Genomic DNA, 27,343 nt, shown 5'->3' on the forward strand with positions numbered 1-27,343 from the left:
CACTTCAAGGCAAGTTGGCCCTTTAATTTTTTTATTGTTCAAGGACCTGCAGTCCTTTACTTATATATATGTGAATGATAAAAAAAGAATAAGTACTCTTTCACACTTCTCAAGTCTAATATTTAAACCCCAGTCAAGTGTAATTGTCGTGTAATGGCATGCAACTTAAACAGGAGATTGACTCGTGTGTGCGGATAACAGTCCAAATTCCGAAGGGTGCGGCCCAAGGGTACGCCAGATGGCAGTGGAGGGCAATCTAGCCCTACGCGCCGTCGGCATTATATCTGTGCAGGTGAATGGCGATTCTGTGATATCCATAAAATTACCTGGACAAGAAACCAATCTTAAAACTTCAGAAAATGATTCCGCTGTTTTGGCAGCAAAACCAAGTGAAGATTTGGGACATTTTGCGCAGTTATTGGAAACTAGGGGAGATTCTATGGATCAATCTACAACTGGTTTATTATTACATTCACAAATACTTTATCGTACCCCCAGCAAAAGCATAGGTATGCCCAATAGCAATCTAGTAGCACCATCACATATGCAGCAAGACCAAGCTATACGCCATCAAATTCCACAAGGCCAATCTGTTCAACCGCTTTTTAAGCCGCCGAATACTGTATGCACTATGGATGGAAAAGTTCCAGTTCCACCAATTTCCAACTTAAATAGCGGGCCGAATACTCGGGACTTCCCATTTGTTAGTATGAGACAAGCTCGCGTTCTACAGGGTCGCGAAAACGCATTGAATAATAATTTCTTAAACAACAATAAAGAGATCCCTTCACACGGTTCACAAATATTACCAGCATCGCAAAATGGGCAACAGGATATTTCAAGGGCCTCCGGTTTCATTTTGTCTCCTAATGTTTCGCTTAAAGTTGTAAAAAACTCGCCTAATGTCGAGATTTTGTCGAGTACTTCAGTTTTAGCTGCTAATAAATTCTTGCCACCTCCACCTCCTCCATATCCTGGCATGGGAGGCACCTCGTCAAGCGTTATAAATAAACATGCCTCCCAGATAAATAAGCCTGTGCAAAATTACATACAGAAGGAAGTTAGCGGACTACCGGTTGGTGCACTTCAGTCTACTACATCGACACCCCAAGCAATAATAATATTGCTATTTCCTCCCCATTCCTTGTAAATTTGTTGCAAAATGATTGAAGTTTACTTGCGAATCAAGTGAAATTGTTCCCACAAACATTAAATCAGCAAGCACAACCGGCTACACAACTGTTACATTCAGTATCTGAGCACACTATGGTTGGATCATCGTCATCGATAGGTTTATCTGTATCTCCCAGTGCTGCTAATGCAAGCATAGGAAACTTTCAGCAACAACAACCTTTAACAATTCCTAGAAATAATCTATTTAGCCATCAACATGTTCAGTCGAACTTTCAACCTAATGTGACGTCTCAGCAAAGCAATTTTATCCGGCAACAACGCCAACAACAGATGCAGACATCTATTGTTTTGATTGGAAGTTCTCCTCGCAGCGTTTTATTCAACAACAACAAGAGCAGCTGCAACAACAACTCTCCCAACAATCCCAGATAATGCAAACACAACAGTCTCCACAAGGTGCCGTTGGAGGAATTATGTTATTTAACATACATCAACAGGAACAAGCTCAAGTCAGATAACTTCGACAGGGTAGTGGAATGCATGGACAGGGGAGTCGCAGCAGAATCAACAACAGCAACAAGCACATAAATTTCTTTCTTCAGGTGGCATGTCACGTACTGCTTCACATTCGCCTACGTCTAGCCATCATTATCTACATAGTCCATTAATGGGATCTCACCAGCAGCAATTAATGTCTCCTTCTACCACGCCAGTTCAATCCCCACATCCTCATTCGGGTCATGCACAAAAACATCTTGGCCAGCAACAACAGGTGAAGTTCGTCAACAGCATCGTCAATTACAACAACAACAAACATCCAATACTGCATCGCCAAAGACATCACCATCATCTCATAGTACTACCATTCTTCATAACTCACAATTACCTTTTGCCTGCAAACCCCAATGCACTATAGTCACGATACAACGCAAATCCATTGCCTATAGATCGTGCGAGTCCGGTCTTTTCCAACATATCGATGAGTGTACCTTGTGCGCTGAATGCCATTAGTAATTCTGGCCATATGGTTTTCAAAAGAATCCGCTGTTGGGACTTTGGGCGACAGATAAGTGTGGATATTGTCTTACGGTTTTCCCGTTGTTACTGATAACATAAACAATACATTAAGAAAAGGCCGTTGTATATATTGGTGTGCGGAGAAAATCTGAAAAGAAAACAAGAAGTGAGTTAGGAAAAATATTACAATTTACTAGCTGCCATACTCACCACCGCGTGTTATATCAATGACTTTTTTTCATTCAGGAAATGCAAAAGCGTAGCAGATGTCAAAATCTCTACACTTAATTTTTGACTGCCAATGTACTGCGTTACCGACATTATGCCTTATGCGCTACTGCACGCCATACATGTCGCGCATTACATATCTTGATCAATCATTCATTTGGTCGAGATTTAAAATACTTAATTCCACGAATCTCAACATTATCGACAATACACGTCGAAAATAATGTTGAATGGTGGAAAGGCAACTCGGTTGTACCTTTTTTTGCCAGGTTTCGAACCGTTCCGTGTGGTGGCAGGCCACTTGTTGTGAAAATAAAGTTCACCACAAATCTAAAATAAATTTAGGACTACTTCGGCGACATCTACCGACATAAATCGAGTTATAGAATGTACTAAATGCACTAAAGCACCAGCCACATCGCATGGATGAGTGCTAAATCCGTTTTTTCTTCGTTTCTTTGCGCATATAAGTATTTACTTATGGCCTATAATTTTTTATTTCAATCAAATTTTATTTCAATATAATTTTTTCTTTTCTTTTGCGAAAATATATTAGATATAATTTTTTTGGTTTGCGCCACCCAAACAACATTCCGCCAACCTCAATTTGGGCATGATCAATGATACCAATATTCTTTCAGATCATGACCCGTTGCCAAACCTTATTGGCCAAGTCAGAGGGATGCGCAAAGCATTTCGACGTCGTTTGCCAGCTCTGCGGCAGGGACCATAGTCTACGACTCTGTGCCGAATATAGAAAAAAATCCCCGGAGGAGAGGTTGCGGGCCGTGCTGCTGCACAAATACTGTCCAAATTGTCTGTCGCCCTTTCACCGCGTGGACAAGTGCGATAGCAAATATCGCCGCAAGCGGTGCCAGCAAAAGCACCACACCACGCTCCACTTGTATGAGCGTCAGACAGAACGCGATGATGCAGCCACAATTAGCGACGACAACCCGTCCGATGACACGTTGTCATCCACCTAATGGGGCCAACAAAATCCTGGGCTCAGCAGGTGGAGGAAGAAGAGATGGAGGAAGAGAAAGCGAGAGCGGAACAAGAGCAGGCGGAAGCGGAGACGAGACCGTCGACAAGCAAGAATGGGATACGCAGCTTACGGCCGCTGTTGCAGTATGAGCGCAACGCGGAGAAGGTAAAGCAAATGGGAAATCAACCAACCAATCGTCGGAAACGTGGCGTCGGACTCCAACACGGCCCAACAAAATCATACATACATCGTGAAAGGCAGCAAGGCGAAATAAATCAACGCCATATCGTACGGACGCCCAAAATTTATGAGCACTCTCGCGCGACACACCAGGTTTTCGTACAGGTCGACACCTCCAAGCTACTCCAGCGCCCATCATGCGGCCTTTCGTGCCCATTGCACCGACGGCCATCGTACACATCGAATCGCGCGGACACTTACATTTGATTCGTGCCATCATCGATCCCTGCGCCACCAGCACCATCGTCGATGCAGAGCTGGTACGCGATTGACAGTTGGAGCGCCAAGGAGCAGGGCAATGCACCCTTATTCTGCGCGGCAAGTTCGGGTCATCGACGCATGTCACTACTCAAGCCGCCTTGGTCAACGGCCACTATCTCTTGAGCCCGCCGTCTAATGTAGACCCGAAGATTGCCGCGCCTTTCCAGTTCATGCAGCTGGCCGACCCACACTTCTACCGCTCATCGCCAATTCGGCTTACACTCGGCGCAGATATATACGCTGAAATGATGGTGAGCGGAACGCCAGCAACAACAGTTGGCGGTCTCCTGACCAACCGACCTTATTCGAGCTGGTAGTCTCAGGAGCCTGCCAAAAATAGGAGTTTTCATACAAATAAGTAATTACTGCGCGGAATCAAAAACCACGTCCGTTTAATTAATAAATTATTTCTTTCTTCACAGGAGAACGAGACACGAAGTCCAGCATACGACGTGCAGTGCTCGCAGTCCGCATCTGCACATCGACGTATAGCCTTACCAAGGCGTGCGATGGCTTGTATGCCTTCGAAATCATCTGACTTAAATTTTTTTCTTTGTTGCTTACGGCAAGGGGACCGGTATGTTTAGGTCACAGGCCTAAATATATTTGTGTGTTCACAAATATACACATGCGTTCATATGTATAAGATGCAATTCTTTACACACATTACTTTAAACTTTTTTACTTTACTGCTATGGACCGACTATGCGGCAACTTCCGGCGGGGAAAGCTCAACGAAAGTGGCCGTATAGTGGGCTCATAGCTTTTCTCTGCCAAGCGCTCGGGCTCTTTTGATTCAGCCGTCGAAGTGAAAGCATCCTGCCAAAATACGTCACGTAAGTGCTAATAATTTTCAACTATTTTTAAATTTTTCACAAAATTTGTTAAACCATTTCTTAACACTTGTTGTTTCCTTGCCATATATTGAATAAAAATCATAAAATTTTCCTTTATTAACACGAATCCTTTCGGTGGTTTTATTTCTCCTTTCTTCTTTCCGCCTAAAAACTTCTATAACAAATACGTGGGTGCGCGCCGTTGCCACCACGCATTTGTAAAATTGTAATAGAATTGCGTTGCTTTTCTTCAGAAACAACCATGGATACAGTTGAAATAATCTTGGAAATTGCTGACCGACTGCATTCTGATGAAGATGCCATACATTTCGCATCGGCTAATTCGTTTTTGGCTGGGATTTTGGCAACATGAATTCAGGAGTATCGAGTTCATCGCATTTTTTACGACGAAGCGCTGATGCATTATTTCGGTCAATATTTTATATTTCTCGAAATCAAAACCCGACATTCCGCAAATTTCAACTGGTTCTTTTCAAATGGTCGCTTCCTTACTGAAAATTTACAATTTCCCTTCATTACACAACTGTCCCAACAAACAACGGTTCGGCGCAACGTGTTCAATCTTCTTTCACGACGAGAAATCACTTAATGGGAAAACAAATATACAGAATCGTTGACTGTTGCCATTCAACTTGCAAATTTACGATTACCAAATCTGATAGCCATAAGATTTACATATACAATGTTTCTTCGAAATACGGATCAAGTCAACATTAGAAACATTCGCCCACCTGTTTTCGAATCAATATCGCTACAACTATTTGGTAACCTAACTCATGGATCCCTCGAGTTCAACGAATATATTCACCAGCGTCCCGAAAATTGTTGTTCCTACACACTTACTAACTTTTTTACTCTGATGCCTTAAGAATAAAAAAATTAAAAAAAAATTAATGAAGAAATGTATTTATGATGTGTTGTACCGATTCATCTGCATCTGATCGAGAATAGATCTGTAGAACCACAGCCGCAAAGAAATCCAGCACGACCAAGACAAATACGACGTCGTGTTTTAGAAAATATGTATCATGCTGTTTTTAATTACAATCCACAAATTGATTACAGTATGCATGGATATATTGGATTAATTAGTGCGATATGTCCACATTGTGAAGCAGCTAAGTTTCTGGGTGAAACGGCTGGCATGTGTTGTGCTAATGGCAAAGTGAAATTGCTGGCATTTGAAACTCCACCTGATTCATTGCATTCTTGGATTTTTGGAGGATCACCAATGCCGAAGCATTTTATGAATCATATACAAGAATACAACTCATCATTTCAAATGACTTCTTTATTCCGACATTTAAAGTGATTACTTCATGTGGAATATCTAATTGTTCTGTAGATGTAAGTAACAGTTTCTACTATGTTTTTAAGGATTCTGATCCAACATCAAATTACATTGCATACATATTACAGATTCTAGGTCAGATTCATCATCGAGCGGGTGCATTGTTACCATTTCCTGACGCTAACCATCAATTTTTGCAAATATATTTTATCGGAGATGAAAATCGTGAGTTGGATGAACGTTGCACAATTAGCTTACATACAAAACGAGCGATTATTTGCGATCTCCAAAGATTTTTTCATCAGAACAATAAATTGGTGAAATTGTTCAAAACCGCTCTCGATAGTATGCCATCTGACAATCACAAAATCATAATCAGAGCGGATATAATGCCTTTTGGTGAGCACGCCAGAAGATTTAATGTACCGACGATTGATGAAGTGGCAATTGTAATTGTTGGCGATCAGTTTCAATCCCGCGATATTGTACTTCATCGTAGAAATGAACAATTACAGCGTGTTTCGGAGCTTCATCGCAGTTACGACGCATTACAATATCCAATTCTACATTGGAAAGGTGATGATGGTTATCACATTAATATACCAATGATAGATCAAGAACCGGTAAATAATATACTAATTATATTAATCAGATATTAAATAAATACTAAAATTTAAAATAGAATGAACATATTTTTTACAGGTCGAGATGTTCAAAAGAAAGTTAGTACGATGAATTATTATTCTTATCGATTGATGATTCCAAAATGAAGACCAAAATTACATTATGAGATGTGGTAAACTTTTTCACCAATACATTGTAGACATGTATGCAAAAATTGAAACTGAACGTATCAATTTCATCCGATTCAATCAAGCCAAATTGCGATCTGAAGAGTACATACATTTGCAAGATGCAATAGCGAATGATGCAAATGTGAATGATATCGGACGTTTGACGATATTACCAGCTTCTTATATTGGTAGTCCACGCCACATGCACGAATATGCACAAGATGCTATGTCATATGTTCGAAAATACGGCCGACCAGATCTTTTCATCACTTTTACGTGTAATCCGATGTGGAACGATATAAAAAATAATTTGTTCGACGGTCAGTCACCAACAGATCGACACGATGTTACAGCACGTGTATTCTGGCTAAAATTTAAGGCACTGATGGATTTAATTGTGAAATTAAGCATTTTTGGAAAGGTACTATGTTGGATGTACTCGATTGAATGGAAAAAAGAGGTTTGCCACACGCACATGTATTATGGCTGGTACGTAAAATAACACCGGACGAGATTGATAGCGTCATATCAGCCGCAATACCAGATCAAACCATCGATCCAGAATTATTTGAAGTGGTAACAAAAAAACATGATTCACGGTCCATGCGGTGAAATAAATATGAGTTCACCTTCCCTACAAGAATACTGACTATCATATGACTATCATCTGATTGTCAGCAATGTCAGCCTAACGATCAGCGCCTCATACAAACTTTCTATCACGAACTTAAGGGGACTTGCGCAAATGTGATGTAAACAACTGTGTACGTGTGAGTTTTTGTCTCCTTCTTATACACCAACATGGCCTACTGATGAAGTATATAGCCGTACTGCTCACTATCATTCCTTTTCTTGATATGATAGTTTACTGTAGATATCCGGTTTGACTGTTATACTATCATAAATGACCATTGTTATATTCCGCCAAAAATGAAACAATGCTTTTTGCTTTTTATTTACTTTATTTCATTACGTTTTAATTTTGTACGTGATAAAAGCATACGTGTTTTTTTTTTTTTTTTAAACAAATAGTTTTATAAGAATTCGAGTTCAGAATGTTCAATTTAAATTCAGAAAATACAAAACAACAGAAGAGCGCTTTCCTCATGCGGAAACACATTTAAAAATGAATCACCACTAACCACTATTATTTTTCGCGTATCAATTTTTGAGTGCGCCCCATACATTCCGACAGCTTTTGGTATTTTTTAATATTATTTTCGATTTTTTTTTCTTTTAGCATGGAGCTTTGAAATGCTCTCTTTTTCATTTTTTAAACTTATTTTTTATATTGTTTTCGTCGGTTGAAAATGGCGGAATTTAAAAAATAACAAAACAACCGTGATAATCATTTGATTGTCATATCACAGTCAGTAGTGACAACATGACTAAATCGGATAAACTGTTCTCGCATGCATAAAATTCCGTTCAGTTTGAGTCCTTTTTCATGATTATAGGCTGTCGTTGGGAACATGCGGACATGCGTGAGCGAACAAAGGAACATACATAAATTTGAGTATCAATGTTTACGTCATCGCAGGATCAGCATTGTCAATTACAAGTGTGAATGTATCAGTAAAAATATCAGCGTTTCTTGTAGGGTTGTATGATCGATGGGAAATGTTCAAAGCGGTATCCGAGAGCATTAATTTCCGATACCATAACAGGCAATGACGGTTATCCATTGTATCGACGTCGATCATTTGAAAATAATGGTAAAACGACGATAATAAGAGTGCGCAATCAAGACATCGATGGTGACAATCGTTGGGTCGTGCCATATTCACCGATACTGTCAAAAGTTTTTCAGGCTCACATAAATGTTGAGTACTGTAACTCAGTAAAGTCTATCAAATACATTTGTAAATATGTGAATAAAGGAAGTGATATGGCTGTTTTAGAGTAGATGGTGAAAATAGAAATGATGAAATCATTCAATATCAAATGGGGCGATACATAAGCACTAATGAAGCAGTTTGGCGTATCTTTTCTTTTCCTTTGCACGAAAGACATCCTGTTGTTGTCCATTTGGCAGTTCATCTGGAGAATGGTCAACGAGTTTATTTCACTGCTGAGAATGTACAGCAGAGAGCAGCACAACCACCAGCAACTACTTTAACTGCTTTTTTTCAATTGTGTGAAATCTACACATTTTCAAGAAATTTAATATATATATTGATATACCGCAATATTACACCTGGAATGCATCATCGAAAAAATTTCAACGGCTTAAACAAGGAACACCAGTTGATGGTCATCCAGGTATTTTCCAAACAGATGCCTTGGGCAGGATGTATACGGTACATCCCAACAATGCTGAATGTTTCTATTTGCGAATGTTGTTGGTAAACGTTCGAGGACCAAAATCATTTCAGAATTTAAGACAGTTCACGATCATTTTTGTCAGACATATCGCGAAGCATGTCAGCTCTTGCATTTGTTAGAAGATGACACTCATTGGAACGCAACACTTCATGATGCATCGATTTCATCTCATCCACAGCAAATACGAATGCTATTTTCGATTATAATATCAACAAGCATGCCATCGAATCCAATTGAATTGTGGAATAAATATAAAGATTACATGATTGAAGATATTTTACTTCGGATGCGTCGTAGAGCAATGGATCCTGATTACATTGGAAATGTACAATGAAGCTTTGATAATAATTGAAGATATGTGTCCTGCGATTGCCAATAAAGCATGGGGACAGTTAGCTTTGATTTCACCAAATCATCCAATGCATGATTTATTTGATCGAGAGTTGCTACGTGAACAACAATTCGATTGTGACGATTTACGTACATTTGTTCAATCCAACATCACCAAATTGAACAATCAACAAAAGGATATATATGACAAAATCTTGCAAGCTGTTTCTGATAACACTGGTGGATTATATTTTTTGGATGCACCTGGCGGCACCGGAAAAACATTTGTGATTTCATTGATTTTAGCAACCATTCGATCGCAACAGAAAATTGCTTTGGCACTCGCTTCTTCTGGAATTGCTGCAACTTTGTTGGCCAAAATTGCCATTGAATATACAGGTGGTTGAGACTCCAACCTGTAAAATATCCAAAAATTCAGCGATGGAAAAAGTTTTGCAACAAGCAGCGGACATTCTATGGGATGAGTGTACAATGGCAAACAAAAAATCTTTGGAAGCATTAAATGGAACGATGCAAGATTTACGTGGAAACCGAAGGCTTTTTGGTGGTGCTTTAATTTTATTGTCAGGTGACTTTCGACAAACATTGCCCGTTATTCCACGATCAACACCGGCAGATGAGATCAATGCAGGTTTGAAGTCTTCCCTTTTGTGGTAATACGTGAAAAAATTAACACTACACATAAACATGCGTGTTCAGTTGCACAATGATCAGTCTGCAGAGTAGTTCTCGAAGCAATTGTTAGAGATAGGAAATGGCAAAATTCCAATCGACAAAACAAATGGTTTGATTACATTGCCAAACAATTTTTGTACAATTATCCAATCAAAAGAAGAATTAATTGAACGAGTGTTTCCAAATATTGTTTGAAATTACATGAATCACGATTGGTTGAGAGAACGCACAATACTGGCACCAAAACATGTACATATCAATGAAATCAATAATCACATTCTGAAAAAATTGCCAGGTATGCTGACAAAATACAAGTCAGTGGATAGCGCAATGAATCAAGATGACGCAGTGAATTATCCAGTTGAATTTTTGAATTCATTGGAACCGTCTGGCAGAGCTGTAAAATGATTCAATCAATACAGTTATAAATCAAGATTGATTAATTTTAAAATATGATTGGGTGATTTCAAATATTTAAGCCAAGTTTGAATGCGATTTCATTTTTTCCATTAAAAAATTCCGTTAGTGATTGCATGACTGTAAAAAAAGCATTCAGAATGATTGTAAATGCATCGAGAGCACTCCCACTCACGAGTGATTGCAAAATTTGTTGTTTGCAATCACTTTTTCATTCACTTCCATTCAAATATCCACTTGCAGGGTTGATACTTTCGTACTTTTGATGGCTAACATACCTGTGATTGGTTTGAAGGTGTCAAAATAGTTATAAATAACCGGGCTGCCATATTTCATTTAAAATATTTTGTTTGATTCTAAAAAGTTTTATTCGGGGAATTTTGCCCCAAATCAATGAAATTAAATTTTAAATGCTTCAGTTCTGATTGAAATAAATAAACGAGTAATGTTCGCTGTGTAGACGTGTTTTTGTTTCGCTGACAAAGGATTGCTGTTTTCTTTGCTTTATTTACGTAAATTTGTACCAAATAAGTGTTTGGTGATATATTTATGCAATTCTGCTAGTTTTTCATAAAAGTGGTTACATTCCAAACAAGTAAAAAGCAACTTTAATCTAAAATCTTCGAGTTGGTGTTTATTTTTGGTTTTCTTTTGTGGCAAAATGAGTAAACCGAATACAAGGCTCACAAAGCAACAACAACCAGGGCTTTTGGCGCGGAATTATGTATCGTCACCAATCACTTCGCTGTCGCCTAATGCATCAATTTCAACACAATCACGGAACGCGGACCGAAAAATGCAAGGTGAGAGTATATCAGCCGAACAGCTTATGCAAATATGGGAGAAAAAACTCGAAAAGCATGAAAAAAATATCATTGAACGCATAAGTGAATGTGTGAACAAAAACTCAAAACGCACGAAGAAAGTATTATTAAACATATTAATGAGTCAATGCAATCCATGGAGAATAGAGTTATGCAAAGAATGAGCGAGCTTACGGGTGAGTTAGCGAATGCGAAAGATAGATCAGAAAGATGTGAACAAAGAGTAGCGGGTGTCGAAAATGCACAAATGTAAAACATCGCTGAGACATCAGGTTATCTTCAAATCCAACGAAAATGATCCTGTTGAGTACTTGATTATAGAAGTTAGTGATGCATTAAAGAAGTGTTTAGTTGTGTGTGTGTACAACCCCAGTAAATTCCATAAGCTAGACAATTTTTTCCTAAAATTGTCTGAATTTATATGCAAATATGAACATATTTTGGTCTGTGGTGACTTTAACACAGACCTATTAAACAATGACTTGAGGTCAATGACACTAATGGATAATTTGTATTCCGCTGGCTTAGACGTTGTCAATAAATCTCCTACTAGATTTTCACCAAATTGCAAATTTAGCTTGCTAGACCTGATATGTACCTCGGACCGTTCCAGTGTACTTTATTTTGACCAGTTCTCAGTGCGGGAATATCGGATCATGACATTTTGTTTATATCGTATGACATAGATTTTAATTGCAATACCGAAACACAATTTTATTATAGGGATTTTAACTCAGTTAATATCTCTGAACTAATGTGCGAAGCTGATTCTTTACATTGGAACCGCGTATGGATGTTTTCAGATATTAACCAAAAACTCAGTTATTTCATGTTTCTTTTAAATTACCTATTTACTAAATATGTACCTCTAAAGGCGGTAAAGTCCCAAACAAATAAACAGCCGTGGTTCACAAAAGAGGTTATGCTGGCTATCAAAGGTCGTAGTAAGTCTTACAAAATTTGGAAGCAACATCCCACAAATGAAAACTGGCAATATTATCGTCTGGCCAGAAATCATGCTACACTCACAGTAAGAAATTCTAAAAGACTTTTTTTCAAACAAAGCTTGACACTAATTTACCAACCAAGAACTTGTGGAAAAATCTCAAATCAATAGGGATTGCATGTAAAAATGATTCGAAATGCGATTTGGACCCTGACTCCATCAATGACTTCTTCTTACAGTCGAGTAGTTATATAAATAATCAAAATTTCAAACTTAATGAAAACGTGATGTACACACCAGATAATAACAAATTTCAATTTTTCGGAGTTACAGAGGATGATGTCATAAGAAGTATATTCTAAATAAAGTCCAATGCCGTTGGTGACGACGGTATAAGCCTTAGGTTTGTAAAACTTATTGCAATCAACATTGTTTCAACGTTAACACATATTATTAACTTTTCGATAACGACTTCAACTTTTCCCGATGCTTGGAAGATAGCAAAAGTTATTTCTATTGCTAAAAAGCCATCGGCTGTTTTGCCAATGGATTTTCGGCCGATAAGCATATTACCCGCTCTTTCTAAAGTCTGGGAAAAGTTAGTGGTGGCCCAAATCACCGAATACCTCAATAAGAACAACCTTCTCTCAGAATGCTAGTCTGGTTATAGAGCGAGCCATAGTTGTGCGACGGCTTTACTCAAGGTAACTGAAGACATCCGCCCTGCTTACGATAGGGGTGATTTGACTGTGATGTCACTTTTAGATTTTTCGAAAGCCTTTGACACAGTAGATCATTCCATTCTCTTAATGAAATTACGACACTACTTTGGATTCTCTTCTAGCGCTTCAAGATTGCTCGAAAACTATCTTACAAATCGTTGGCAGAAGGTAGTAGTTAAAAGTGGTTGCTCTGAGACGAAGTGCCTGTGCTCGGGGGTGCCTCAGGGATCTATACTTGGATCAGTTTTGTTCAGTATGTTCATTAACGATATTACTCATTGCTGTAAAAGTGTTTCAATACATCTATATGCTGATGATGCACAAATATATGTATCTCGCCCTATTGGCTTATCTGAAGATTTGGTTTGTAGGATGAACGAGGATCTCGGAAGCATCTCTTCGTGGTCGAGTGATAATAATTTAAATCTAAATGCGTCTAAAACAAAAGCTATTTGCATTTCGCACTCTCCGCAACTAGTAGAGAATTTGCCATCGGTTATACTACAGGATATTACCATTAAGTATGAGTCGGTCGTTAATAGTTTAGGGTTCAAACTAAATTCCAATTTTAACTGTGTTGATCATATTAACTACGTTTTATCAAACATTTATTTTGTGTTAAGGAAATTGTGGTACACAGCTGCTTTCATTCCTCCAAATGTCAAATTAATGTTAGTCAGATCACTAATAGTTCCTTTCATTTCGTTGGGAGGGTTAGTGTTTGGTGATATAGACTGCAGGTCTAGAAATAAGCTACAACTTGCATTGAACAATTGTGCAAGATATATCTACTTGAAGCGTAAATTTGACCACATATCAGAGTTTTCGTTTAAAATACTTGATTGCAGTCTTACTACCTCCCTAAACTATCGCAATCTAATTTTCCTGAATAAATTAATTTATAAAAAACAACCAGAATACCTATTCCGAAATTTATGTTTTGCTAGATCTGACAGAACCTGTAACCTCATCGTTCCACGCCATAAATATCTCTCATCATCAAGGACGTTCTTTGTCAGTACTATCAAAGTATGGAACTCATTACCTAATTTTATTAAAAATGAGCCCAATGCATCGCGCTTTAAATTGGCTTTGTCTGAATTTTTTGATATACGAAAAACACTATTCTAGCTATTTTCTCGAATCTACATTATCTATTTCGTTATTTCTTTTATATTAATATAAATATTGTTATACTCACATTATCATATTGTACACATATCCAAATATCGATGTACTTTAAGAGACAATAGTCTCACTTGTACAAATGTGTTAAATAAATTGAATTGAATTGAATTGAATAAATGAGTTAATACATTCATAAAACATAATTAGAATAAAATATTATTTCCAAAAAAAATTATTTCCAATCATAAATCCAAAATGTGGTTCTCGCATTCAATAGCGACGGTAACTCCGACTCAATGTTTTGACATTTTATATTGTAAAACTGTATTTTGGTATTTTCTACAAAAATAAGCATAATTTTTTTAAAAGTTAAGTAGAAATCAATTGCCACACAAATAAGGAATATAATGAAGTGCTTCTTGTAGATTATAGTGCAGTGAAGGTGGAGCAAAATGCGTTTAAAAACCTGAAACGGTAGACGTCAAATAGTTGTGCACAGTTTTCCTCTTTATATCAATGATATCGCATGTTAATGATATCTTTATGAAGTAAAAGTCATATCTGGGACAGTCTTGAATACTGTTACTAGCAAACACCTATCTATCGAAATTCAACAACATCTGTAAAGCATGTTTCAATGTATATAAGTATCAGTCAAAAGTAAAAGTCATTATGAAAAAAAAACAACAAGCTACTCTGAAATTTGAAAAAACCATTTTTGCGATTTACAAAGCCTTCGGCATTGTGTGCATAACTTAAAATAAACCAAGATTTGATAGTTACTTTCCACTAGATCTAGGGGTGTGATGTCTCTGTGCATTGACTAAGCTTCCCGTTGCGTTTGGTACAAATGGCCTAAAGGCATCAGGGCAGTGGTCGTCACCTCATAAGCGCTTTTACGAAATTGTTTTTGTAAAACGCTTAGGCAAGCGCATCGCATAGGAATGTGTTCTGCTGTGCCCATTAGGAACTCAACTGCGATAATTTCGTGTAAAATTACTTTTGTAGTAATATTTTTGGTTATATTTTTCGGTCACCTGTACGAAAACAATGAAGCTTTGTTTGATTTATTTAATTGAAGGCATGTAGTATTTTTAAATTCATCCAAGAAAACAATGCGATACGTTAATTTTGAAAGCTACCAAGTCCGACAGGGTTTGTTTACATGCCAGTGCCATTTCTGCTCGCTGATTGGGTATCGCTATTTTTTAGAAAACAAAATGAAGAATAGACATCCACTGACAAAAATTTATTTCGTCTAACTTGAACTTAAAAATTGAATATGGAATATACATATTAGTGAAAAGTTTGAAGCTAAGAAAATAATTTAAGATTATCACTCATTTATCTAATAGAATATAAGAAATAATAGCCGTTATTTTTAAAGAGTTTTATTTAGCTTATTGGCGGCCACCGTGGTGTGGTGGTAGCGTGCTCCGCCTACTACACCGTATGCCCTGGGTTCACACCCCGGGCAAAGCAATATCAAAATTTTAGAAATAATGTTTTTCAATTAGAAGAAAATTTTTCTAAGCGGGGTCGCCCCTCGGCAGTGTTTGGCAATTCTTCGGGTGTATTTCTGCCATGAAAAGCTCTCAGTGAAAACTCATCTGCCTTGCAGATGCCGTTCGGAGTCGGCATAAAACATGTAGGTCCCGTCCGGCCAATTTGTAGGGAAAAGCAAGAGGAGCACGACGCAAATTGGAAGAGAAGCTCGGCCTTAGATCTCTTCGGAGGTTATCACGCCTTACATTTATTTTTTTTTATTTATTTAGCTTAACTCTGTGTAGCGAACCGAATTTTGTAATCGAAATTTAAGTAACTTCCCGATAAGCTACAAGCTTGAAACTTGGAATATGGTTCAGAACTCGATGCAATAATAAGACAAACATTTCAGTAGGTGGCTCATGGATCGAAATATTTAAAAAAAATCGTATTTGTACTCCGATTAGGCTCATATTTGGAACACATATTAAATACGGGAATAGAAATCGCCTTGTGAAAAAAAAACTCACGATAGGTGGCGCATGGATCGAAATATTTCAAAAAAACTTATCTGTGCTCCGATTGGGCTAATATTTGCAACACATATCATATAGAACACATTCATATGTCGCTTTCTATTCATGCAGGTGGCGCAAGGATCGAGATATTAAAAAACTGTTATTTTATTAATTTTCGAAGTTTTTACAGTGTACTTTTTACTAGCTTCGTCGCCATTTTTTTTTTTTTTTGTAGGATTTCAAAGTAGGTGTGGTCACGCTTCCATAAGAAGCTTTTGGCGATCCCTGCATCAGGGGGATCAAAAACAAGGAGAAAAGGGGATTTTGTACAGATTATTGTTTATGAAAACGTTTTTTTTTTGTTTTCTTGGAGCCCTTGCAATAGTTTTAAAAATTTAGAAAGTTTTGGCAGCGAATGGTATCGAAATTGACCACTTTTTAATGAAAAATACGACCTATATCGTTTTCAAGACTTTTGGAAAGTTTGTTCAAATAAAAAGATGAAATTCGCGTGACACCAACGTAATTTTTTATTAATAGTTAATAGTGTAAGTATAAGCTTTTTCTTTATATCTCATGTTTGTTGAAAATGCGACACTGTGTCTGGATGCGATGTTTTTTCTATTGTCATAAGCAAAAAAATATATAAAAATAAAAAAATTTCATTAAATGACATAAGTACAATATTGGACTACCTACCCAATTGGAAACTTTATTGCTCATACAATATACATCGCTGTGTCTTTTCCAAGAATATGCTAGCAAGAAAATTTTGGATTTCGCCCAAATAAATAAGTTAATAATAAGAATTAGTTTTTCTCTCGCAAAGGAAGATGTAATTTTTTTTATCCTATGCGTCAAGCGAAGAAAGGTCTATTTTACAATCAGATTTGGACACATTGCACAATTGGTGCACCGTCAACTATATGCCACTTAATCTTAAAAAATGCAAATTTATGTAGATTACTTCAGCCAGCTTCCTACACTCTTAACAATTAAAATCTTGAATAGGTATGTATACAGTTTTATAGACCTTGGGGTTGATATTGACAGTAAACTTAACTTCAACCTTATATTACTACAACTGTTAATAAGGCTAGAGGTATTATGGCGTTTGTAAGGCGATGGTATAAAGAATTCAGCGACCCGTGTGTTACTAAAGCTTTTTTTACAACATTAGTCAGGCACTTTCTTTTCAAAAGAAAATTTTTCTAAATGCTCCATTTACTTGGTGGTGCTAAAACGTACAATAAGAATCATAATTTTCTACTTTGGTTTATATTATGAAAACCACTTCTTAGTACTGCGAATAAGTACGTAGGTATATTTTTCTGAAAAAAATGTTGGGGAAACGGTTAAGCAGAATTAATGTGTACGGTGGGAGCCGCTAGTATGCAAAAAAAATTGTAAAAGTAGTACTGCGGAAGTGCTTAGACTTCAATTGTTCAATTTAAGAATGAAGTTTATGAAACAAACATATACCACCCTACCCCACTCTTGGGTGGAAATGTTTGTGTTCTTTTCTGGAATAAATAATGCATGATTTTTGCAGCTCTCCCGAAAGTTTGCGTCCTCATTTAATAAAATATTGTCCGAAAAAGCATCATTTTGTACAAATTTAGTGATCGTTACATTATTAAATAGTAACAATAAGAAAGAAGGAAATCCACATTAGATAGGATTGCAGAAACTTTGCCATACATGCGCTAATTTCCTACTGGTGCGCTTGGTGTGTAAAATTATTTGACTAAATTTTTTATTTTTATTTGACAATTGCCTAAACATGAATGCTAACGATGTAAATTCAGAGACTTCACCTTTAATACAAACTCTAGCATTTTCGGGAAACATGAAGTGCCGTCAGAAAACCGCTTTTTAAAGCTTACCTAATTCCCTAATTCAATATTAATTTAGCATGCGCGCATACATATACATACGAATACATACAAACCTATAGTAGTAGTACTTATTTGAATGTAGGAATACTTTTTGAAGTTTTGAATGTTGCTTAGTATTAAAAGCAGAACATACACATAAGTAGGATGTTATGAAATTTCTTTGACTTATCGGATCACAATAGATTATGGTCTTATTATACAAAGTATATTATTTTTTTCAAAATATGTGATTGTTAGTTTGAATTGAAAATGTTATGCAACGAAGTTTGAAACCTTTTTATTTCTGAATTAATTTTAACCCTTATGATTTGATGCATAAAAGGTTATCCTAAATAATATAGTGCACTTTCGTAGGTTAGGTTTTTCAAATCTAAAGAATATGTAATCCCGGTATTAATTACAATACAAGATCCCGAAATTCCCGCGGTTCCGAATTATTATAATATTGAAATCCCTAATATAAGGTGAAGTTTTAGAATTTGTTGGCATATTCATTAACCCATTTGTCGACATATGTTGCTATTATTCGGAACCTAAAAAAAAAATTCCTAAAACTTAGTTTTCGAAACCTCAGAAACTTGTACGGTGAGTACGTATATATATATTTTTACTAATAACATAAAAAACATTAAAAGTGCAAGAAAATTTTTTTTATGAAAAAAAAGCACAACAAAAACACGTAAATAAAGAATGCCAAGATCTTACTGGATCCATGGTTCTTAGCAAGTAGGTACAGTTTAGAAATTTTGCAGTAAAGTAAATAGTTTACACCCACTTAAAGAGATTGATCGATATCACGCCGATTTTCACAGATTTTTATATAACTATGCCATATGTTGTTGTATGGTGCGCAAGTGATGTGAATTTTTGGATATATTCATTTTACTTTATTCTACCCAAGATAATAAGGTTATTGGTTTCATCTGTCACTCTGCATCGTAATGGCATAAACTAATCGAGATAAAATGTATCAAAATGATATCAAAACAAGTAAGGAAGGCTAAATTCGTGTGTAACCGAACATTACATATTCAGTTGAGAGCTATGGAGACAAAATAAGGGAAAATCACCATGTAGGAAAATGAACCTAGGGTAACCCTGGAATGTGTTTGTATGACATGTGTATCAAATGGAAGGTATTAACGACCCTACAAGAATACTGACTATCATCTGATTGTCAGCAATGTCAACCTAACGATCAGCGCCTCATACAAACTTTCTATCACGAACTTAAGGGGACTTGCGCAAATGCGAACAAAAGAACATACATAATGAGTATCAATGTTTACATCATCGCAGGATCAGCATTGTCAATTACATGTGTGAGTGTATTACTAAAACTATCAGCGTTTCTTGTAGGGGAGTATTTAAAGAGGGAGTGGGCCATAGTTCTATAGGTGGACGCCATTTAGGGATATCGCCATAAAGGTGAACCAGGGCTGACTCTAGAATTTTTTTGTACGATATGAGTATCAAATGAAAGGTGTTAATAAGTATTTTAAAACGAAGTGGGCCTTAGTTCTATAGGTGGACGCCTTTTCAAGATATCGCCATAAAGGTGGACCAGGGGTGACTCTATAATGTGTTTGTACGATATGGGTATCAAATTAAAGGAATAAAGGGTTTTAAAAGGGAGTGGTGGTAGTTGTATATGTGAAGTCGTTTTCGAGATATCGACCAAAATGTGGACCAGGGTGACCCAGAACATCATCGGTCGGGTACCGCTAATTTATTTATATATGTAATACCACGAATAGTATTCCTGCCAAGATTCCAAGGGGTTTTGATTTCGCCCTGCAGAAATTTTTCATTTTCTTCTACTTAATATGGTAGGTGTCACAACCATTTTACAAAGTTTTTTTCTAAAGTTATATTTTAACGCAATAAACCAATCCAATTAATTTTAGATATCGAAAAAGTGGGCGTGGTCACAGTCGAATTTCGGCCATTTTTTATACCAATACAAAGTGAGTTCAGATAAGTACGGGAACTGAGTTTAGTAACGGTCGAGCGGAAGGACAGACGGTCGACTGTGTATAAAAACTGGGCGTGGCTTCAACCGATTTCGCCCTTTTTCATAGAAAACAGTTATCGTACTAGAATCTAAGCCCCTACCAAATTTCACAAGGATTGGTAAATGTTTGTTCGACTTATGGCATTAAAAGTATCCCAGACAAATGAAATGAAAAAGGGCGGAGCCACGCCCATTTTGAAATTTCGGAATCGTGCTTTTCGCATGGACAGCTATACGTTGCCTGTTCCACAGTAGGCATTCCAAATTGTTTGTTTATTCATATCCTAGATGGAAAAACGAAAAATGTACTGTATCCAAATGTTTTGGATATTATTTGACTTAATTTTAGAAATTTGTTATTGTGTAGATATTTTGGCAGGAACATTGACAAACTGTCATTAACGCTCAGTCACGCTATTAAAGAATTGGTCAATGCGCCAGTTAAATGTAACCGGATATAGGTCTTGCAGTCGGCATTTGTATGTGATGTTGAACTCCCGCTGTGTTGGGGTTAACATAACGTATGTATGTCGATATTGTAATATTAATGCAATATGACTGTGTGAGGTCTACATAAAAAGTGCATTGGCGCAGGAGAGCATGATGCATAATGCTAGAATCGTCATGATATTAATGAAGAATTATTTAATTCTTAACCGGGATTTTTCACATGCACAACCTCTTGGGCTTGTGCAATTATTTGACCTTAGAGAACTTGGGTACCTACTTTTATTATTTTAAATTTGCCTACTCGAGTAATATTATATCATTTTTCACCAATTTGCCCCTCCGGACAACTCTATTATTCCTATAAATTTCAAGTCCTGGATTGCCGGCATTTTTCAGCCTGGTCGAATATTGTCCTAAGTCATAACTTCCTCAACAATCAAGTTGCTTGACATTTTCTACCCTAAGATGAAAACGAGCGCCACATGTCTTATTGCTGCAAATTTATATAGCTCTTTATGCATTAATGTTCTCTTTGTGACTTTTCTTCATTTTTGCTGTTATGGGCTGGTTTTAAAGTTTTTGTATTTTGCATATATCCACTGACACGGGATTTTTATTTAAATATAATTTGAAAGAATATTTTGGATGGTATTTCCATATGAACTACTGTGCCTTTTGTTATGTCTTCCTTACTATCTATGTCTTTAAAGATATCAGGAGCATTCAGAGTAATTATGCAAATTTTTGATTTGCTGTTCACTTTAGGCAGGGCTAGTGAAGCTGCCTTTACTGTCGATTGCGACATTTTGAGTGTTACTTTTTGGAGTTATTTTAATTATTCATGGGGTTTGGGTTTAGGTAATGGGTTTCAAAAATGGTGTTTTTTAGATACGATCTGTGACCTGTTTTAACTGCCTATATTTGTGCTTCATATAGCTTTTGAGCATCATAGCTATTGTAATAATCAATAGCATGAATACGCAAATTATTACTGCTAACCAAACATCTGGGACGTTTGGAACGTTTTTCGTATCTGATCCTATTGGTGGTTCATACTTGATTATCCTGTTCTCTGTTGTTTCAGAGCTTTCTTTCCCTAATTAATACCCTGCTATTGCTATCATAATGCCTTGGGCTATTTTTGTCCACCACGACTTTTTGAAATATAATTATTTTCCTGCTTCTGTGAGAAAAAAAATTTACCATGAAAACGTTTGCTAAATTTAGACCTCAACAAAATTTTCTTTGTTTTTATGTAAGCATTCCATTTTACTTTTATTATTTTTTCCTTATTTAGTTGATATTATAAAAGTTTAAAAAAAAAAATTTTTTTTTGAAAAAATTGTTTAATTTAAAATTTTTAGCATTTTAATGTAATTTTTTTTTTTCAATTTGCAAAATATTTTACAAAATTAATTTCTATGCCATTTTCAATGATAGCGTAAAAAAAATTTATTTAGATTTTAACATTTAAAATTTTCTTTTTCAAATAAGACATTTTACTTTATTGCTACTTCTTTTTTTTCAAAACATTTTTCTTTATATTTTGACAAAGTAGCTGTTTACATTATATTTTTTCAACTAATTACTGAGAAATATATCATCTAAATTCTACGGGTAAGCTCCTTAATTATATTAAAAAGGTTTCCATTTTAGTTTTACAGATTACCTACTCAGTTTACTTAAAAAAAAATCCAGTCCCAGACGGGCACCTTATTGGAAAAAAATCATAGAGAAGCCCGATAAACCTTGTTCTGATTTATAGTGCATTATAGGTGGTCTACTCGCTCTAAGAACAACCCCAAAATGAGCAAGAGCCCGCGAAATTGAGAGAAACAATATGGCTTTAATTTCATTTCTCGAGATTTGGGCCATATGACTACTTTTCATGTAACTTTAGAAAGTAAATATCTTCAGCAATTTCTTTGAACTGTAGCTTTTGTTTAAAATAACAAACGTTTCTAGTGCTATAGATGAGAAAATAAGCCGATTTCAAGCGAAAATGTTGATCCCTATTTTCTAAAGAAAAATACTAAGTCGTAAGAATGCAAACTTTTCTAATACTAATTGTTATAACTTTATTTCTAGGACGATCGTATCAAAGAATTGAACAATGTTTTCGCCAAAGTTGATGATAAACGACGGGTAAGTTGCCATTTACATATTGCACCTTTCGAAGCACATTTGAACACGTTAGCAAGGGCTTTAAGCAGTGGTGGACCAACGGGGGCGGGGGGACTGGGAAGAGAATTATTTTTCGCCATAGGAATTTCTTCCCAAAATAATAAATATTTTGTAAAAACAAAACAAAAAGATACGCATGGAAATTTTTCATTGTTACCAAAGGTCATAGGCTCATTCCATTTCAAGACACCCGGTCCCCGTAGGACATGATTTTTGATTTCGATGAAGTTTTAATATGTTTTTCTTTGGTCAAAATAATGAAACACGTGTTTTTTTTTTACCCCAAAAAAATTTTTTATCGGATTTATCGGCAATTGAATTCCATAAAATGCAATCGGTATTTTATTCACCTATTTTTTCAACTGTCAATAACTTTGTCAAAAACTAACCGATTCTCATAATTTTTCCTTTGAAATGTTCGCCATTATATTTAATTTTATATAAGTTTATAAACAATAGCATATAGTTAAAAAAATGTTGTTTAGTATTTAGTAAAAATTTATGACTTTTTTCAAAAATTAATTTCTCAAAAAAGGTTATCGTTTTTTTGCTTAAACTTTTCCTATATTGAGTGAAGAGTTCATATTTCAACTTGGCTAAATGCCTATTAGCCAAAACTTGTTGTTTTCGAGATATAAATTTTTGAATATTAAACATTTTTTCCCCCATTTATTGATGAAATGCATTACAGCATACAATAACCTTGTCAAAAATCAACCGATACTCATGATTTTTTTTTAAATGTTCGTTATTACTTTTAATTTTGTATAAATTTATAAACAATTGCATATAGTTAAAAAAATTATTTTTTTTAGTGTTTAGTGTTTTTTTTTTTCAAAAATTAATATTTCAAAAAAACCGTTATTGTTTTTTGTTTAAACTTTTTCTATATCGAGTGAGTAGTTTATATTTCAACTTGGGTAAATATCCATTAGCCAAAGCTCGTTGTTTTCGAAATATGAATTTTTGAATATTAAACTTTTTTTCGCCATATATTGATGCAATACATACATATCAGCATTCAAGGCGATCAATGCCAAATGCTTAAAATTAATTAAAATATCACATTTATTATTGAACACATTCATTTGTTATTATTTTTCAGAATATGGAAAAATATTTCACTAAACCTCCAATGCCGTCACAAGAGCCTTTGCCATGTCCTGTTACAAAATCATTGTAATTCCGCGGAAAAGATAGGCGTTCCGTATAACGACTACTGCAGAAGCTGCAAAGATCCAAATGCCAAGGAGGCAGTAGAACGCTTTATGTGTAAGTGTCCGGATCTAGCTAGTGCCCGACTAAGGTTCCTTGGAACCCCGTTTCTAGAAGACCTCAGTGGTCTATCTGTGATAGCACTCCGGAATATTCTTAATTTTATCAACAACTCTGGCTGGTTCTAACACATTGACCGTAACATTCCGTAGGTTTTAGACGAGATGTATGGCATCTATCTACCTAAATATAATAAGGAACATTACAAAGAAAAAATCATGAGAATCGGTTAATTTTTGGCAAAGTTATTGACAGTTGAAAAAATAGGTGAATAAAATACAGATTGCATTTTATGGAATTCAATTTCCGATAAATCCGAAAAAAAATTTTTTTCAGGCAAAAAAAAAAGCACGTGTTTCATTATTTTGACCAAAGAACAACATATTAAAATTTCATCGAAATCAAAAATCTTGTCCTGCGCGGTCCGGGTGTCTTGAAATGGAATGAGCTCATATAATAAGTTCAGGAAAAAATGTCTTTGCCTATTACAAAAAATCCCTCCAATGTTTATCTTCTGAGAAAGATTGTTTGAGTGTTTATTTCACATATTTTGCTTAGGCTAGGTTAGGTTGAACTGGCCGGTCCATGAGGACCTCACATAGACTGAATGAGCCCGTAGTGTTACCAGAAATTTTGTTTTAACGACCAAACTGAAAAACCCTATCATAGACCAAGACCTATGTTATAAAATAACAGCTGTATCACTCCTAATAGCTGGATTCTTATCCTGGCAAGCGCAGGGCACGTGCACAGAACGTGCCCGATCGTTTCCTCCTCCAACCCGTACTTCCTTCATCTGCTATCACTGACCAAGCCCATGTAACGCCTGAAGGCAGTGTCCAGTCAAAATACCCGTCATAAGTCTATAGTCCTCTCTTTTTAATGATAGAAGCAACTTTGTTAGTCTAAGGTTGTAAGACCTACACATAATCTTCGACACTTTACAGCCCGTCGCTTGAACCCACGCCTTTCCCGCTTGGTGGATCATGTGCGCGTCTCGCCTTAGCTTAATCTCGCCCAGTTTAATTGGGACTTATACGGAGCAAGCTTCAAGGGATGCGCCCTTTTTAGCTATTTCATCCGCTTTTTCATTCCCATCTATTCCCATATACGCTGGGACCCAATATAAATATATGCTTCTCCCTGTCCCGATTCTCTCCAGAGACTGCTTGCAATCTAACGCGCACTTAGATGCTGTTCTATGCTAGATTATTGCCTTAATTGGTGCTTAACTGTCGATATAATAGTTAACACGGTTGCAGCTTAACCTATTCTCTTCCAGTGTTTCTACTGCATTGGTTACGGCTAATATTTCCGCTTGAATAACGCTACAGTAATCCGCCAGCCTGTAGGATCTGTTTATTTCCGGATCAGCACAGCATACCGCAGACCTTACTCCTTCCACTACTTTGGAACCATCTGTGTACACATGTATCGCCTCAACCGCCATTTGAGCACCCTTCCGCCAACCTTCCAGCTCTATTGTGGCCTTAAGATCTCCCTCGAAGCGCAGATAGGGAATAAGGTAGTATGTTCGTCTTGTGATTGATGACGCTATACTATGGCCGTATGGTCGGCGCTCAAGCTGTCCCGAGGCACCGAGCCTGGTTGCAGTTGTTAACGTTATGTTCTTTGCTACCAGGTCTACAGGTGGAAGGTGCAGAATGACATACAGTGCAGCCGTCGGGGTTGTTTCAGGGCTCCCGCAATGCTAAGCATTGATAGTCTGCATCGTTAACTTTCGCCGATTTTAGAATTACACTGCTTATTATTTGTCAATCACAATATATTTTAAATATATCACACATCAACGTACCAAGGAGGAGGAATTTAATAGTTTCCATGGTACCAATTTTTTTCCTTGATATTAATTGCCTGAAAATTTGCAGAATGTTCATGTATGCACTGAAAGAAAAAGGCTGATAAAATCAACCGAAATGCGGGTCAATTGAACGGTTATTTCTGTCATTTTTTATCCATCGCAACAAAATGTTGAATCAACTGCGGACAAATCGTTGATTCGTAATTGACCTTTTAGTAGTCAAATAAACAAAAAAGTTGTTTCATTATACTTTACCCATAGTTTTGTTAACCTTTGTGTCAATATGAAATTTTACAACGCCTGTCATGCCCATAAAAATAGTACACATAATAATTATTATTCTTTAATTATAGCTATTGAATACTTGCAGGAATCCAAGAAGTTTCAATTTTCCACAGTAATTAGAAAAGTTTTCATACGTATCTGAAATATGAAAAACATACCCGGGTATGTCGTATTGACATAAAAGTTAAATTAACAATTATTACTGTCGCTCTAAGAATACCAATCAAAACTGTTAATATTGTAACGAATTTACTTGCAAATCCTCTTATTTGCAACCCTCTGCTAAGTTGGGATCACTAAACTGTTGAATAAATAACTCTAATATTGAATAATGGAAAAATGGCCTTTATTAAAGTACTTCACAATAACACTTATACTTTGCAACGAATAGCTTGCTTAATAACCAAACTGATTGATAGCTCAAATGAAACTGATTTCTCGCCTCTACTGTAGCGCCTTTTATACTTTTTGATTTCTCATTGCATACTTTTAGGCTTTTCCATTCCAGAACTTACTAGTTAGTTATCAGCTACAAAATCGCCAGCCACAACTACGTTTATAACTTCTCATTTGAGTAATACTTGCACACATTATTGCCCTCTCTTGTGAGCAATTCACATAAGATATATGCATGTGTTTGTGCATTGATTCTCCGCTGCTCGTATACGTACACGGTACATATGTGTAGACGCAATTATTGTTTCGTTTATGTAGATACATAACGATTGATCTATGGATGTGCATGATATCACTGTTTAGCATCGGCTTAGAGATAGCAGCACCCCTTAGTTTTGCTAATATTCGTAACAGTATGTATATCCTCAACATAAGTATGAGGAGTGTATGCCCCTAGAACCTACTAAAGGATTTTGCATCACTGATTTAGCTTATTCTTTCAGCCAATCGCAATATAAAATTCTTTAAAAAATGGGCACTTTTTTGGGTAATTTGCTTTTTTAACAACTTCTGGACAATTTGAAAACATGTTCGCCTTACGTTATTTTCTTTGAATTCATTGTTCGTTATTAATTTTTTGAAAATGTTTTAAAAAAATATTATTGGCCTTTAATCTTTAAAATTTATTAAACTTTTTTTTTTGAGCACGAGGCCTTATCCAAATAAAAACGCAGTATAAATATTTTATATTTGTATTTTTATTTTATATTCGATATTTCGACTTCAGTCTGAAGTCATCATCAGGACTGAGAAACAAA

At 36.1% G+C, this 27,343-nt stretch overlaps 1 protein-coding gene across 1 annotated transcript in view; it reads left to right on the plus strand.

The window, feature by feature from the left end:
• Window positions 1-27,343, plus strand: part of STUB1 (STIP1 homology and U-box containing protein 1) — a 402,469-nt gene that overhangs the window by 327,354 nt on the left and 47,772 nt on the right. The window contains exon 5 of the mRNA XM_067766144.1: window positions 22,652-22,708. Within this exon, the coding sequence (XP_067622245.1) occupies window positions 22,652-22,708 (57 nt within the window). The remainder of the gene's footprint in view (window positions 1-22,651; window positions 22,709-27,343) is intronic.

This window comes from Eurosta solidaginis, chromosome 2 (assembly GCF_040869045.1).
Source record: "Eurosta solidaginis isolate ZX-2024a chromosome 2, ASM4086904v1, whole genome shotgun sequence".
NCBI classification, from domain to species: Eukaryota; Metazoa; Arthropoda; class Insecta; order Diptera; family Tephritidae; genus Eurosta; species Eurosta solidaginis.